General features: G+C 39.1%; 2 protein-coding genes across 4 annotated transcripts in view; one reads left to right on the forward strand and one right to left on the reverse strand.

The window, feature by feature from the left end:
* The window catches only part of phactr1 (phosphatase and actin regulator 1), a 64,792-nt gene extending 54,420 nt beyond the window's left edge, over positions 1-10,372 (forward strand). For 2 of the 3 annotated variants that reach the window (XM_074667762.1, XM_074667764.1), the window contains 10 exons: positions 115-237; positions 318-512; positions 600-861; positions 3,176-3,384; positions 5,026-5,182; positions 5,693-5,748; positions 5,836-5,897; positions 8,389-8,529; positions 8,619-8,695; positions 9,047-10,372. In XM_074667762.1, the coding sequence (XP_074523863.1) occupies positions 115-237; positions 318-512; positions 600-861; positions 3,176-3,384; positions 5,026-5,182; positions 5,693-5,748; positions 5,836-5,897; positions 8,389-8,529; positions 8,619-8,695; positions 9,047-9,062 (1,298 nt within the window). In that variant the 3' untranslated portion in view covers positions 9,063-10,372. Of the gene's footprint in view, positions 1-114; positions 238-317; positions 862-3,175; positions 3,385-5,025; positions 5,183-5,692; positions 5,749-5,835; positions 5,898-8,388; positions 8,530-8,618; positions 8,696-9,046 lie in introns of all 3 variants that reach the window. The other variant, XM_074667763.1, reaches the window with a different exon arrangement.
* Positions 10,373-10,446: 74 nt separating this feature from the next.
* Positions 10,447-15,830, reverse strand: tbc1d7 (TBC1 domain family, member 7). The gene is made up of 8 exons (XM_074667767.1): positions 15,603-15,830; positions 15,235-15,347; positions 15,045-15,125; positions 14,485-14,675; positions 14,039-14,176; positions 13,725-13,870; positions 12,555-12,684; positions 10,447-10,727 (listed from the first exon to the last, which is right to left on the reverse strand). The coding sequence occupies exons 1-8, from the start codon at positions 15,605-15,607 to the stop codon at positions 10,641-10,643; spliced, it is 891 nt and encodes a 296-aa protein (XP_074523868.1). The 5' UTR covers positions 15,608-15,830; the 3' UTR covers positions 10,447-10,640.
* Positions 15,831-16,459: the final 629 nt, after the last annotated feature.

The following is a 16,459-nucleotide window of genomic DNA, read 5'->3' on the forward strand; positions in this document are numbered from 1 at the left end:
TGAAGATGTAAATGAATTTAACACTTTTGTTGCTTTATTACAGAGGGGATGTTAAAATACCTGGATTGGTGACAATGGCTTCTTCTTTTCTCTCATCTTGTTTTCTATCTGCAGACGGCTCCTGCTCGTCTGTTCGAGAGGAGGTGAAGATGGAGAACGGGCGCTCCCCAGTGCTGGGCTCCAGCCTGTCAGAGTGTGAGAGCACGGAGCTGATGGAGGGAGCGGCTGCAGCTGGAAGTGAGCAGCAGATCCTCAGCTTTAATGTCCCGTCATCTCCTGTCTTCTGAGTGTTTAATGTGTCTCCTCCTTCTCCTCAGGCTCTCTGGAGTTTCAGATGTCCAGTGAGGGTCAGCCGGACCATTCCCAGAAACCCATCCAGGCTCCGCCCACGAAGAAGTCAACAGTTTACCCCCCTGACGGCGCTGAGTCACCGCACAGACCTCCCACGCTACACAAACAACCTCCAGCGCTGCCACCCAAACCCTTCAACAGGCTACCTAACCACATCACAGGTGTGTTTCCCCACACGCTCATTCCTGTGACTCTGTGTGTGTGTGTGTGTGTGTCTAATCCTCACACACACTCTCTCATCCCTGCAGACGGCGCCCCGGTGAAGCTGCCGTGCATGTCGGTGAAGTTGTCTCCTCCTCTACCTCCAAAGAAGATCCTGATCGCCGTACCCGCAGGGAGCTTGGAGCCGTCTCCGCTCGCCTTCCAGAAGTGCCCCGCCCCCTCCGGCCACGCTCCGATGGGCGGCCACTCCCTGCAGTACGGGACCATGCCCGTCTCCATGCACCCTCCCAGCCGGATCATAGAGGAGCTCAACAAGACGCTGGCGCTCACCATGCAGAGGTTTGAGAGGTGAGGAGGAAACAGGAGAAGCTCCAACTTTACATCCAGTGCCTCACGTAACATCACACTGGAAAAAACGTAAATCTTGTTAAGTGTTTTTGTCTTATTTTCAGTAGAAAAAGTCATTTTAGCCTTAAAATAAGCCAAATTCACCTGGCTCATCCAGAAAAATGGCAACAACAAGAACAAGAGAAAAGTTACTTGTAGTGATGCTTGTTCCTTTTGGGTTGTTTGTTTCAAGCAATTTAGACCTCATTTTTGTCTTTAAACAACTTGAAACAAGACATTTTTCTGGACTGGTCAGGTGAATGTGGCTGATTTTAAGTCTAAAATGAAATTTTCTCCTGTAAATAAGACTGAAACACTTGATAAAGTTTGAATTTTTTTGCAGTGCTCACCTTCTTTTAGAGTGACTTTAACTCCAATAATTTTTAAATAAGCACTGTGAGAACTAACCTTTAGATAATGCAAAGATGCAATCATTAAAAAAGTAGAGATGGGCCAATATGTTTTTTTCAAGGCTGATATGTTTGTTATTATCAGTCAGAGAGGCAGATAACCGTTATTTAGATTCGATATTTATTAACAGTAAAAGAGAAAATAATGGTGTGACAATTTTGAATAATACAAACTCCAACACTTCGCCTTGTTTAACAGTTCCCAGGCTCAGCAGCTGTCTTATAAAGTTAAATGAACACTTACAAAAAATGAATTAGAAAATAAAGTTCTCCAAGAAATAGCTCTGTGTGTATCCAATCAGAAGGTGGGTGACTGTTAATGCTGGACACAGTAGTGACTATAAACAGAGAAGCATGGCTGTGTCTGAGCCCAAAAATATCTAATATAGTTTGAAATTTAATTCTTATAAGCCGTTGTATTTATAAAAGAAAGGCCAATGCTGATATTCCTCAAAATGGCCAATATTTTTCTCTAATAAAGAGCAACCAAGTCACATATTCTCATGAACTTATTTACATAAGTAAGTCATGAAATCTGGTTTATAAGATTTCAGATACTCAGCCGTCCACTTAGTCTAAATCCTAATAATATATATAATATATATAATATAAAGAAGACGTTACAGTGAGGGGAGAAGGGCTTCACATGGAGTCTGTTTTTATCCTCAGCCTCATGATTTCACCACACATTTACATCATCTCAGTTTTTGTCTGCATGAGATTCTGCATCCTGCATCATGAAATTCTAAATCCTGTTTGGCCTTTTTTCGTTAAGCTTTTGTAGTGACTTTTGTGTGATGGTTTTTTAGTGGAACTTTTGTTTTTCTGAGATTTTTTTTCTGGGGTGCCAGCAAGGGTTTCACCTGGGGAAAGTCAGTAGTAAGAGTAGTAAGTTCTGTGCTTTTTCTCAACTTAAACTACCGGCACAAAAGGTCGAAAAGTATTATACTTAACAACTATCAAACCAAGTCCATCGTAGCTAAGGGTCATGCTATTGTGGACTGAAAGAGGGGGAAATAAAAACATCAATCAGAAACATTCAGCTGGCAGGCCCTGCCCTCCAAAAGTCCAGTTTCCAGGGGTAAATTTATTCCCAGAACTAAATTTAGACCTGTTGAAAAAGCACATAGTTCCTTTAAAAAGTCTCCAGATTAAAGTTGGCTTGGACAAAAAAAAGTAGGATTAAAATGAAGATCTGTAATCCTTTGTTTGCTTCCTCAACAAGTTGGACACTTCCTTACCACAGTGGGTGACGGTGCTCATGGGAAATGTAGGAAACTGTTGATTTTATCCAAAGGAGTCACAAAAATCTTCACAGCATGAAATCTCAACCAAAGAACACAACAAAGTTTTTTTTATTCATGATATTCACTCAGATAAACAAACTTATCAAGTTATTGGACTGAAAAAGTCATTTCTTCTCTTATTTCTTTAGTGAATCTGAATCAAACCTCTTCAGATTTCAGCTGAATCGACTGCATGAAGAGATGAATCCTGTCTCTGCGGGAACATAACAAATGGAAAAGTGTTTTTATCGCTCTGCTCTTTTATTAACTGCATCATACACACTCCATCCCTGCTCCTCCACATCCATCAGTGTGATTGGTTTCCTGTCCTCACAGAGATTTTCTAAAAGCCTGCCTCTGCTCACTGATGTGCTTCTTGGACGTGTACCTGTTTGTCTTCTAAACAGATCTCTCGGTGCAGTTTTTGGTCTAATTGTTCTTTTCTCTCTGGATCACTCTGTTTGGAGCTTTGTTGGTCTGCAGGTTTTAATCTTCCTCACAGCTTCTCTTCTGCTGTTTTTTCATGTGACGTTGAGCTCACGCGTCTCTAAACTCTGACCCGTCCCCTCCGTCCTGCAGCTCCATGATGCACGCCGTCCCCACCGTGATGATCGAGTGTGACGACAACAAAGAAAACCTCCCCAACGAGGCGGACTACGAGGACCTGCCCGGCATGTACAAAGACGAGGAGGAGGAGGAGGAGGAGGAAGATGACGAAGAGGAGGAGGAGGAAGATGACGATGAGGAAGAGGAGGATGAAGAAGAAGATGATGATTCGTTTTTTACAAGTGGGTGTTTCTCTTTGTAATGTGCACACGTGTGTCCTCATACATGCAGTAACATACGTTTCCATAGCGATGCCGCTCTTGAAGCAGCAGTTTATCAGACATGAAATATTAACCACAGTTTGTTTATAGTTTATTTATTGTGCATACAGTTTACTGTAAACACCATACATTATGTATGAGAGAAGGCAAAGGGACAATAAATAAACCAACAGGCTCCTAAAGACATCAGACACGGAAGAGAACGCTCAACAGTAAACCAAAGAAACTTTAAGGTTAAAATTCAGACTTTGATAGCTGTTAGAGAGCTAAAGAGACTAAATTGTAATTTTTTATGGCTGTAAAAGAGCAGAAGAAAGCAAAAGGGCGATAGAGCATGGGTTAAAACACGGGTTAAACAGGTTGATTGTTGTCACCTTTCAAACAATACCTCAACGTAACTACAGATAAATACATGACTTCTTTTCTTTGCATCCTGGGAAATGTTGTCTTGAACAAAGAAAAGTAGAGTTAAAAAGAAGAGCTGCTCTCCAAAACAAATGCACAACTCAGCAAGAGTCACATCTTTACAATTTTGGGTGCAGGTGCTCATGGGAAACGGAGTCCTGTTTACTGACAGGCGTCACCTGCAATCAACACCAAACAGATAATTCTCACTGAGCTTTCAAGGCAGTGATTTCCAACCAGGCGTACATGAACACGTTGCAGGAGGCATGTGGAAACATTCTGTAATTTATTTACAACTTGGAAATACTGAGATGAGTAAAACGGTACAGTGAGACACAACTGGTTTCCCCAGAGAGACGATAAGTTGTGGCACAGCTGCACCAACATCAAAACAGATGCTTACCTGCATCCAGGCGAGAATTAAAGAGATGCTCAAATGTCTCATCAGAGATTTATGGAAGCCAGTGACGGCTACTGGTCAGTCAAGGAAGGGAAGCTCATTTTTTCAAAGTGGACTTTTATTCGTTATTTATTAATTAATTAGTTTATTTATTTATTTATTTATTATTATTATTATTATTATTATTATTATTATTATTATTATTATTATTATTATTATTATTATTATTATATTTTTATGATAATAATAATAATTTATTACCTTTAATTTATTATTTATTATTATTAATTATTCCATTTACTTTGAAAAAAAAATAGAATTTATGTAGCATTCCCTGAATATGCCATCTTAACATTTAACATTTAAACCTAAAACAGTATAATAATAATAATAATAATAATAATGATAATAATAATAATAATTAATTTTATGTTTAACGCACTTTACACTTGTGTTCAAATCTCAAAGTGCACAGCAAAGTGAAAAAAAGAAAACAGTAAAAACAGTAAAAGACAATCAACAATAAAATCAGTCAGGAAAGGCAATGTGAAATAAAAAGGTTTTAAGACCTTTTTTTTAAAATGAATTTTATGAATGAATTAAACTCAGTTACAAGCTCTCGCAATATCTGACAACACAACAAAAAACATATCAGTTGTTTTTTTTAGAGACAGCGTACGACTCCCTCACTGTTGATGTTTTCACATCTAAAAAATCCCTGCAGTCAGTTTCTTTGGCTAAATTTGGTGCAGTTAGTTTTAATCTGTTTGTATTGTTGCTTCTTTTGCTCGTCGTAGGCACACTGGCCATGAAGGTTTTACGAAAAGACTCTCTGGCCATCAAGCTGAGCAACCGTCCATCCAAGAGGGAGCTGGAGGAAAAAAACATCCTGCAGCTGCAGTCGGACCAGGAGCGACTCGAGTCCCGGCAGCAAACAGCCACCAAACTGACCAGGTGAGCAACAAAAACACACGACCAGAGATTCACACAGAGCACAGAGCCACAAATCATCCTCACGGGCAGACGGGTCACCAGCAGCGTGCTCGGGCTCCCGTGTTAGCTGTGATTGATTTGACCCGGCTGCTAGCAGGAGGAGATGATGGATGATGAGTCATAATGGAGTGAGGAGGAGAGGGATTAAAGCTGAGGAGGAGAGGGGACGTGGGGAGCATAGAGAGCTGAGTACAGTGTGTAGGAGAAGAAGGTGCAGCATGTGCAGAAAGGTCAGTTTTTATTATAATAACTCCTAATATAAAGAAGACGTTACAGTGAGGGGAGAAGGGCTTCACATGGAGTCTGTTTTTATCCTCAGCCTCATGATTTCACCACACATTTACATCACCTCAGTTTTTGTCTGCATGAGATTCTGCATGAATATAACAAAGTGTTGATTCCCTGAAAGAAAACACACAAAAACAAATCCCAGAAACCGTTTCCTGAAATAGAGGTGTCACTATTTTCCAGGCGGTTGAGTCAGCGGCCAACAGCGGAGGAGCTGGAGCAGAGGAACATACTCAAACGTAAGCAAAGCACCGTGATAAAAACAATCATAATATTATTGAGAAAGAAATACGAGTTAACGCTGTGTGACTCTGTTTCTCCGTCAGCTCGGAACGATCTGGAGGAGCAGGAGGAGAAGAGAGAAATAAAGAGACATTTATCCAAAAAGGTGAGACTCCCAGGTGGAGCTTTGATGGTTTTTCATAACCTCAGGAGCTGCACATGTAGCACGGTTACCGTGATGATTAAACTGCCTCCCTCCATAAAGGCTGACAGGATCATCTGTTACGTCATCCTCTTATTCTGTTCGGTGTGAGTGAAAACCTCCATCACTGCTGCTGAGATAAGAGAAATATCCTTTATTCATCACACAACCGTGACTTTTACAGTTTCAGCAGCAAGGTGTGCACTGCAAACATTACAATAAAGATATAAAAAATAAATTAGGGTAGGTGTGAGCTGAGAAAAATATGTATAAAACCAATATACGTAAAAAATCACGCAACAATGTAATGTTACTGATTTCATATAGCTGCAGTTTTTGTTTATATTCTCTGTTTACTTCAACATTTTTGACACTTTAGCTTCAGCTTCAGCTATGGGAGAGGATGAGAGCCACTGAAAAAAAAATTAAAAATAAAACCAAGACGAGAAAAAAAAATCTGAAAGGTTTTTATTTTTGCTCGGACTCTAATATCTTAATTCTTTTTTTCTCAACATCCAGATTTTTGAGTTAGAGTTTGATTTTAGAGAAGTGAGTAAAAAAAATGTCTAACCTCCAAAAACATTGTTCTGGTTGTCTTGTAATTGTTTGGAAAAATTAGCTTTGTTAGTAGAGAAAAGTATTTTTTTTGTGATCTGAGATCATTTACACAACTGTCTAAATTTAACCACAACTCACTGATATTCAGTTCACCGTCAATACGAAGGAAATGAATATAAAAAATGCTCAAATTCCATGACTAAAAATGACTTAAAAATTGATAAAACCACTAACTTAAATTCCTAAAAAGTTGGTAGATCTTTGGATGCTGAGAAGTGTTTTCAGAAAAAAAAAGTAAGAAAGAAAACAAAGAAACTTTTATTCTATGTTTAAGGGTAATGTAATATATTGGCTGTCTTGTTTTGCTCTGGTTTAGACAGGAACATTGGAAATTGTGTTTATTGTGTATTAGTATCTTTAATGTTAAACAACTTGTTGACTAAAGTTGGCAGAAAAAGGGAAAGGGAAGAAGAGTTGTTGTTTCCCAAAGTTCATTGAGCCACTATTTCAGTCACTTAATATGAAGATTTAAAAAAAATCAGTGATAGTTAATTTACATTTGCCTCTTGTCTCACAATCACTTAGACAGCATGATAAAGGTGAAAGAGTTACTTTAATTTATTTAATTTAATTTAATTTTAAGCAGTGGATTTGTGGTTTAAAGTGAGTGAGACAGAAAGTACAGGACAAGATCACACCAGATTTCTTTCACACTTTTTTTTCACAAAAATCTAAGGGTTACTCTACATTGTTTCCTATATCTTTTTTACAAATTTTAAAAAACTCTATTGTGTTTTCGGAGAATTTTATTTTTTCAAAAATTCAGCGGTGGATGCAAAGGTGGTTAGCTTTTGTTTATCTCATTTTTTTTTCTTTTTTTTTTTTGCAAATTTTAAAACCCCCTGAAGGTGATCTTTAAGGTATTTATCCCTGGAGTGTTTTGGAGAAGCCCTCGGATTATCCCCATTTTGCTTATTTCCACAATTTTCTTTTTCAAAAACCCAAGTAGTAAGCCTTTGTTTGGTACAGGATTTTTTTTATGTAAATAAAACACAGAAAGGTTTAATCTGAGGGTTTCTTTACCTCAAGGATATCTTTATAGAAGACCTAGGATTCCCCATCATGCTTTTCTAACTTTTCCTTTCTCTCTTTCTTTTTTCTTTTTTTAAATTCAAGAGGTAAGCCTGTAGTTTTTTCATTTTTTTTCCAAAAAGTGAACGCTCACAGGTTAAATAGCCCCAGGATATCTTTATAGAAGCCCAGAGATTTTCCCCCTTATGCTTTTTTATCTTTTTTTTTTTTTTTGATTCAAAAGGTTAGCCTTTGTTTTTTTCCTTTTTTTCCAAAAGGTGTACCATCAGGGGTCAAACATCCCCAGGATATCTTCATAGAAGCCCTAGGAGTGTTCCCACTGTTTTTTCACTTTATTTTTCAAAAATCTCACAGAATTGAAAGGGGTTAGCCTTTGTTTCTTTTTTTTTTTTTTTATTTGCAAAATTTTGAAAATCTCCAAAAGGTGTACCCTCAGGTGTTATTTACCCTTGGAATATTTGCCTAGAAACTATAGGAATGTACCATTTTTTTATTAATTCAGCCTGACAAAAATCTTAGGTGTTAGCCTTTGTTTTATCTAGATTTTTCTGATTTTTTTTATAACACCAAAAGGTGTACTTCAAGGGTTTATTTCCACCTAGAATATTTTTATATAAGCCCTGAGAGTGTCCCCATATGAATTATTGTTTAAACTTATTAAAGGTAGGAGGCCTTATAATTTAATTAGTCTGCTGCCTGCTCTGTAAAATGTTCAAAGTAAAACGTCTTGTTAGTGGTCAGAGATCATACTCACGAGTGTTCAAAAATGAACCTCTAACATTTACTGTACGTCTGATTTCTGCAGCTGAGCCAGAGGCCCACAGTGGAGGAGCTGAGGGAGGCCAAGATCCTGATCCGCTTCAGCGACTACGTGGAGGTGGCCGAGGCTCAGGACTACGACCGGCGAGCGGACAAGCCGTGGACGAGGCTAACGGCTGCTGATAAGGTCAGCTGATCTCACTGGTTTCTTTACTGACAGAAGATAACTGCAGGTTTATCGTGTATGTAAATAAACGTTGATCATGTGTTGTTCAGGCTGCCATCAGGAAGGAGCTGAACGAGTTTAAAAGCACAGAGATGGAGGTGCACGAGTCGAGTCGGCATCTGACCAGGTGAGGAACAAAGACACCCACGTCTGCTTACTAAGCACTGAGCCATTTTAATTATACAGATTAAATAAAATTATGAGTACAAACACAACTGTTGTCCCTCCAGTAGCTCCCCCTGTGGTGACATGCAGTTACTGCAGCAGCATTTCCTCATTTAAATGCCAAGTTTGCTTGGCATTTAAGGACCTCATTTTTTCTTTAAAGAGTTTTAACATAAATATAAATAGAAGTGTAGATAAGACATTTTCTACTGAAAATAAGACAAAAACATTTGATAAGAAGTTGTTTTTTCCAGTTCCCAAGTCTAAAAAAGGCATTAACCTTCTTTTTTCCATCGTGCTTTCTTGTCAACAGATTCCACCGGCCATAAAGCGGTCCCATCAGACCTCATTGGAGCCTCTCTCCTCCCACACTGAGCCTGGAGCGTTCAGACCGCTACCCGCTGCCCTCGCGCTGACGGCTCCTCTCTCCAGCGTTGACTTTCTGGATTTAAAGACAACCTGCGAGCTGCTGCAGCCGTCACAGGAACGATGGAGAACTCACAGACTCCTTGATATTCAAAAGCTTTTCATTTTTTTTACGACGAACAGACGGTGATTTTACTTTGCAGCACTTTTTTGGGACATCGAACAGAATCTGTGCCAATGTGGAGGAATGAAATGCTGAAGATGGGACTTCATTTCTTTCCTTTTTTTGTACAAAGGGATGATTTTGTTGCCTTTCTCCTTGTTCTCACTCCTTTATCACCATCTTTCTCTGAGGGGTTTGCTTGTGTTGGCACAGATGACACAAACATTCACAGCAGGTTATTCTTGTTGTAGGCAGCTCACTCTTTCTCTCAAGCCAAAATCTCCATAAATCTGAATCAAATTCCCCGAAACTTTCTCTGCAAACCAGAAACGGTACAAGGTTAGCTCTCCTGACACAAACACACCACCCAACAGCAATAACTTCAGATCTCTCCATCCTGCTTCACCTGCTTACGAGCTGCATTCACGAGCTCTCAGACTTCAGGTGTTTTAAACCAAAGCAGCTCGACTCGCTGTGGAAGTTGTGGTCTTGAATGCATCTCAGAGTTCAGTAACCCACTGTGTCGCTGTGCCTACATTATCGTTTACAGGGATTTCAAATTGCCAAATTCATCGTCTCATTTCACAGAATCTGAATCTGTGGACACAGTAAAATGTTGCCGAACTCAGAAACTTTTTTTTTAACGATTCATTTTTTTATTCTGAACTTTCTTGATACAAACCTGAGAACTCTGCCATTTTACTTTTCATCTTTTTATTGTTTACAGTCCACTTTAGGCTCATGAAATGGAAGTCTTGACCATATGACTGGTTGGGTGAGTGATGACTGTGTGTGTGTGTGTGTGTGTGTGTGTGTGTGTGTGTGTGTGTGTGTGTGTGTGTGTGTGTGTGTTTGTGTGTGTGTGTGTGTGTGTGTGTGTGTGTACAAGAGTCAGTACCACGTCTGTCTCTTGTGTGCTGAAAATGTTTCAAGAGATTCTCAGACTTATGAAAACTTGTACATAACAAAGAAAGAAAGAAAGTGAGACTTTTCAAATGTTTTTGTAAAGCAGAAAAACTGCATGTGAGTATTAATTTATTGTGAGTCTTCTATGATGTATGCCGTTTCTTAATGAAAGAAACTTATTAAAAAATAAGTTTATCAATCCTGTCTTTTTCGCAGCATTCGCATTCATCGGCTTCTTTGTGTTTGGAGTTCATTCATGCATCCGCAGTTCGTCCACGTTCAGTTTATCTCCTTTTGGGAAGAGTTGGGAACCACTTCCAGCTCCTCCGGCTCATTAAAAGAAGTCTGTGATGAGTTTTCTGTCCGTTCATGCAGAGAGAGATCCCTGCAGACCAGTTTGTGAGTCTCTTGATGGAGTTAAGAGCAGGTTCTGGTGCATCCTGGGAAATCAGCTCAGATCTTTGCAGGGCTGCTACACAGCGTGCATCGGGGTGCCACAGTATTTGTGCCACAGGTCGATGGCTTTGGTTACGATGGCGTCTGTGTTTTCCTGCGGTATCTGAGAGAGGAGAGACAGATTCTGTTAGACTCTCTAGTTTGGTGATCAATCACTACATTTACATACAGTCAATGTTCAGGTTCAGGTCAATATTCTGGTTTATGAAACACTCTGAATAATCCTCCCCATGCGTGATCAGAAGTAATTCCTTAATACGTGGTACACGATCAAATCAGCGACGCATGGGCAACATCTCGAGGTACGGAGAACATCATGATGCAATGCACATCATCTCCACTTTGTCTGGCTGTATCCATAGCAATACAAACAACAACAACAGCAGCAGCACGGCAGACTTCCTGCACTCAAATATCATCTATTCCAGGGGTGGAATAGATTCTATATATATATTAGTGCTGTCAGGCGATTAAAAAAATTAATCTAATTAATTACAGGATTTGTAATTAATTAATCTAATTAATCGCATTTTAATCTCATATCTGCTTAAGGTCCCAGAATAAAGAATTTGAATTCCAGGACATTAAATTACATTAAAAGACATTAAAAAACATTTAGAAATAAGGTGGGAATATATACAACACATTTGTAGGTACCCTGAGGCATAAGGAACACATTAAAAAAGTTTTATGGTTCTATCTTTACAAAATCTACACAGTCCTGCACCTAAGATAAGTTGATTTGATTTTTAGGACGGTTTTTGCTTCTGTCACATTTTACTCGATGTGGACTCAATTTTCACTGCAATATGAACTTCTATACTTCTATGAGGTCAGGAGAACCAGGGCTAAAGGCTAAAAACTGTGAGGAACTATGTACAAAACACTTAATTCAAGTCTTGCATCAAAGAAAAGTGAAGTATTTTCAGTTTTACATGCTCTGAACACACAAACTGTTGCTGATTGGTGCAGAGCAGCCCCAAGCTGAAACATGACACCAGGAAGACGGAAGGAACTTTTCAAAGAATTCTTTAGATTTAAAAACAGGACAAATATCGATCATTCAGGGCTTGTTTAAAGCAGTAAAGAGTGTAAAATTACCTGTTTTTTACAGAATTGAGCTAGAGCAAACGGTTGATTTTCTGCAGATTTTCAAAAAGAACGTGTGAATAAAAGAGACGTGGACAGCAATCCCCCAAAAATCACTCTCACTTCCCCCCGGTTAAAAGCATGTTGCTGATGTCATGTTTGATACATTCAGGGACCGTCAGAAATTTGAAAATCTGACAAGAACACCACTTTTTTTCCAAGTGGGACACACGGTTTGTAAATGCCAGACACTTGAAAATAAGTGCGTCTTTGAACGCCCCGCGGGTTTGGGATCCAGATTAATGTGCGTTAATTTTTATAGCGCGTTAATTTGCGGTGTAATTAATTAATCTAATTAACGTGTTCAAATGACAGCCCTAATATATATATTGTTATGAGTAGTGGTGTGCTGATCAGTCTAGAATATTGATATATTGATGTCAGCTTTGGGATCAGTATTGAGCATTACTTGGGTGATGAGATTGATGAGATTGATACTTAAGTTTCGGTTTCTCTTCTCTACATGTGCTCCTAGCTATCTAGATGGATAGATAGATCGAAATATATTGTTTTTTTATTTTATGTCATTTTGTTTATGTGTGAGAGGAAGTGTGTGTGTAAGACCTCGTGTGTTATGTGGCTCTTTGTAGTACCACAGTAATTTTGTGGCTCTCGGTCTCTGACTGGTTGGCCACCCCTGATCTATTCAATTTAGAAAAGGAAGAATCCAGGGGGGATTTTCAGGTTTTCGCTAGTATTCCGAATATGAAAGGGTTACTGACTGCATGCAAACACACTCACTAACAAAAATGACAGTGTTTGTTTTATCATTTTCACTCACATTGCACAGAAACTTTACGATGCCTTCAGGTCGGTTGATGCCCATCAACATGATCTTGTAGCTGAGCAGGATCTCCAAAGCCACAAACACCAGGATCTTACAGGAGCCGCTGATCACCTTGTCCCACACCCTAAAAAATAAAAACCACAGGGCTTGGTTTATGTATAGTACAGGCTCCTGAATGCTTCATGAATCATCCAGCATTCAGCACAAAAAAATGAGAATCAGAGCAAAGTTTTAGTGGAGAACTTGCAGAATGAAAGTCAGCAAACAGAAACATGTGAGACGTTAACAACGTCTGGTTGATTTTAGAAAAATATCAGCTGAACTACATCTCATCATCTGTGCTTATTCATATTTAATCACCACTTTTTACATTACGTTGTGAACATTTAGTCCCTGCCAATATGGACACTACAAAAACTGAAATCTTATCAAGTGTTTTTGTCTGATTTTCAGTAGAAAATGTCTTTTTAGACTTAATATGAGTCACATTCGCCTGACCAGTCCAGAAAAATGTCTTGTTTCAAGTTATTTCAAGACAAAAATGAGGTCTGAATTGCTTGTAAAAAGTTAAAAATCTGCCAATGGAACAGGAGGAAAATTACTCGTATTGAGAAATTATTATAGTTTCAAGCAAATTTTCGAGCAAGTGTAATGAGATCATTTTTACTTAAAATAAGACAAAAACACTAATGTACTTTGCAGTGGATCAAAGTAGAAGCCAACAAATACCCATCCCTGAAGCCTAACAGATACTATTTTCACTTTTTGGTGTCGCTACAGACACAATCAAAGAAATAAACAGAGCACTTATCAAAGCTAATATGTAAACATGTCTTAGGATTTCTGGATAAAATTCTGTAGAGATCCTTCTGCAATATTACAAGCTTCTACCAAACTACCAGAAAAATACCACTATTTACCTGTGGGTCACTTAGATCACAAACTACCAAATAAAAAGATTAAATAAATGATAATTAAGAAAGAGAAGTTTAGGAGTCACAATCGTAACCATCTGATCCTGGAGATTTAAAGGTCTAAGAAATGTTTCATGATTATCTTCATGAGGAATGATAATAAATCTCAGGTTGATGTAAAGAAATCGTTGCAGGAGTCTGTGTTTTGTGTTGTCTCAACGAGCGTGTGATTATTATCTGTTAAACCGACCTCTGCAGGCTGGACTCAGGCAGACAGCCGGCGAAGCAGCGTCTGAACCAGAGGCTGTACGGCAGCTGAGCGAGCGCTCCGCTGTTCTTCAGGTGGTTCAGCAGCCGAGGCTCCTCCTGACTCAGGTAATGCTCCAAACTCTTTGGCTGCATCACCATAGAAGGACAAGACACGAGGTCTTTAATTCAGAAAATAACTCTCAAGTTAACTGAAATTTTGAAAGATTGACTTCAAGAAATTTGAGACTCTTAAAAATAAACAACTTATCCGATACTCATTTGTTTTTTTTCCTTGAGGCTAAACGTCTTACTCACCAGGTGAGGCACTGAGTCTCCGAACTTTGTGTGGTACTGATTGACAAAACATTTGATCAGCCAATAGCAATCAATAGGGTCATCTACGATCTCCTCCATGGCTCGACTGATGGAGAGAAAGTCCTCATTCTCTTCATCCTGAAACAGAAGACTGTGATCAGCGCTGAAGAATACCAGAGGACAAGTCAAACTGAAGAATTGGAAAGCTGAAAACGATGGTGTGGGCAGTGTTTGTTTCTCATTAGGGACAGAACAAAGCCTGAAAACAAGCAATAAACAATGACCTGATGTTATTTTACACAACAAAGGCCAATTTGATAAAGAACTGGTGGATTTTCGTGAGATAAAGTCTGTAAACACATCCTAAACTCTTGTTGATACACTGCACAGACTGTTGCTGTGATGCTCTCCGAGTCTTTTGCACAACACATGCTTGTGCATCTCACCGGGGCAGAGGTCTCCGAGCACCGTGGGAGCACCTGGCTCTCCAGCTGGAACATGCGCAGGTAGACGTGGGTGGAGGGTGTAGAGGAGTTGATGTATCGCATCACCTCCAGAGCCTCCAGAATGTCCTGGTACTGCTCCTTCCTGTAACCTCCAACTAGAGCGTGAGAATCACTGTGGGGAGGTAGGATACCTGCAGGGAACAAGGAGAGAGGTGGTTTGGCTGATGATTGTGATGTGCCAGTTTTATTTTTCATCTTTTCTGCCTATTTATTTGATTCTTTATTTAGTTCATTTGTTAAATCATATCACAAATACATTTATTTTTCTTTTACCCATGAGCCTTGAGAGTAAAGCTAGGGTGAAATATGGGGAGGGAGAAAAATACTAATGCACGTAAGTGTGTGATTTGCTGCAAAATTGAATTCATCTACTTTTTGATAACAACATATTTCATGACAAAAACAACAAAAAGGGTTAAAGATTTCATTTCAATGTCTGGGAAATAATTGTGGGCTTCATTTTTTGAAGTGACACAAAACTATATATAATTGCAGCTCACCCAACAACACCTTCCACACATGGATCCTGTACATGGAGGGGAGAGGAAACCTCTGACTGAAGGTGCTCAGCTTCTCCAGGTCTGTTGGAAGAGTGAAGACGTCTCTAACAAACTATAATCAACTCTTTCAGCATTTTCAGACAGAAATGGCCCACCTGTGTGTTTCAGGTAAATATGAATTGTCACCTACCCAGAGGATTATCTTTGAGCAGTATCTCCAGAGATTTCTTCTCCTCCACTCCCCTGAAGCCCACTTTCTCATAGTATGCAGAGCGGAAATTTCTCTGTGGGTCGTCAGCCATGCTGGGACAAAAACACAACCAACTAAACCTTTTAGTATGACGTTTAACTAGCTACTTAACCTGTCAAAGACCTGGGTGGGAAGCCCTGTGCAGACATGCATCCACGAAGCAAGAACACAACGTTTAGCCCGTAATTAATGCTAGCAATAACTTGACAGTATCATGTTTACAGAGTTTAGATATATGTTGAACTTCAGTAAGTGTGAGGAGGCAGAGAATATCAAGAAATGTGAAGTAAACAACCTGAGACTCTTACCTCATCCAGGGACGTAGACATCCACAGCCACAAGCTAGTCAGCTAAATGAGCCATAGCATTGACGTAACCTGAATAAAGAGTAATTAATGTAAAAAACATGTCTGACTCTTGTATTAGCGTCAGTTTTAGTAATATAAATGTACAACAGTTTCGCAAAAACACATTTATTAAGCCAAACTGCCTGCTATCCCAGCACACTACATGCTAACGGCTGTTGCTGTTCGGTAACGGTTTCCGGGTTGCCAAAATAAAAGACCCAGTTCTTAGAATAAAAGATGAAAAAACGATTAAAATGCGGGAAAATGAGCTTCATAAGGATCAAAAACAAAAAAATATTCGTATCATTGTGTTTATTCTTTGTTTGTAGATCACATCAGTCATATATTCTTGGCCACAAACGGAAGAATGCGTTATTTACGTCAACAACTGGTTTGTTATACCCCTGTTTTAAGTTAGAGCATAAAACCAACTAATATAGATACTTTCAATCTTGAATTTCATCTTAGTAATAAATTTTCATTTATGTAGCTCTTTTCAATACAAGTAGCAAAATGCTATACAGTGGGTGGTAGAAACGGGTCAAATGCACCACAAACGATGAAACCAATAAAAGGCAGCCAAATGTACGAATCCATAAATACCAGTAAAATTACAGTATGAGACTCAGGGTGTGAAATTAAAAAAAAAAAAAAACTAATTTATTCTACCATAAGACGGTTGGCTGACATGAGCTTTTATTTTGAAATTACATTTAAAGCCGAGCAAGCACATTTTCCGGTGTCCTGTCACTGTGGAGGCCCGCCTGTGGCGCTTTTGCTTTTCACACAGGGGTATGAGTATTTGGTTAATATTAATT

The sequence above is a fragment of the Halichoeres trimaculatus genome, unplaced genomic scaffold (assembly GCF_033239565.1).
Source record: "Halichoeres trimaculatus isolate MK-OKI-2021-1 unplaced genomic scaffold, fHalTri1.1 fHalTri1_scaffold_4, whole genome shotgun sequence".
Taxonomy (NCBI): domain Eukaryota; kingdom Metazoa; phylum Chordata; class Actinopteri; order Labriformes; family Labridae; genus Halichoeres; species Halichoeres trimaculatus.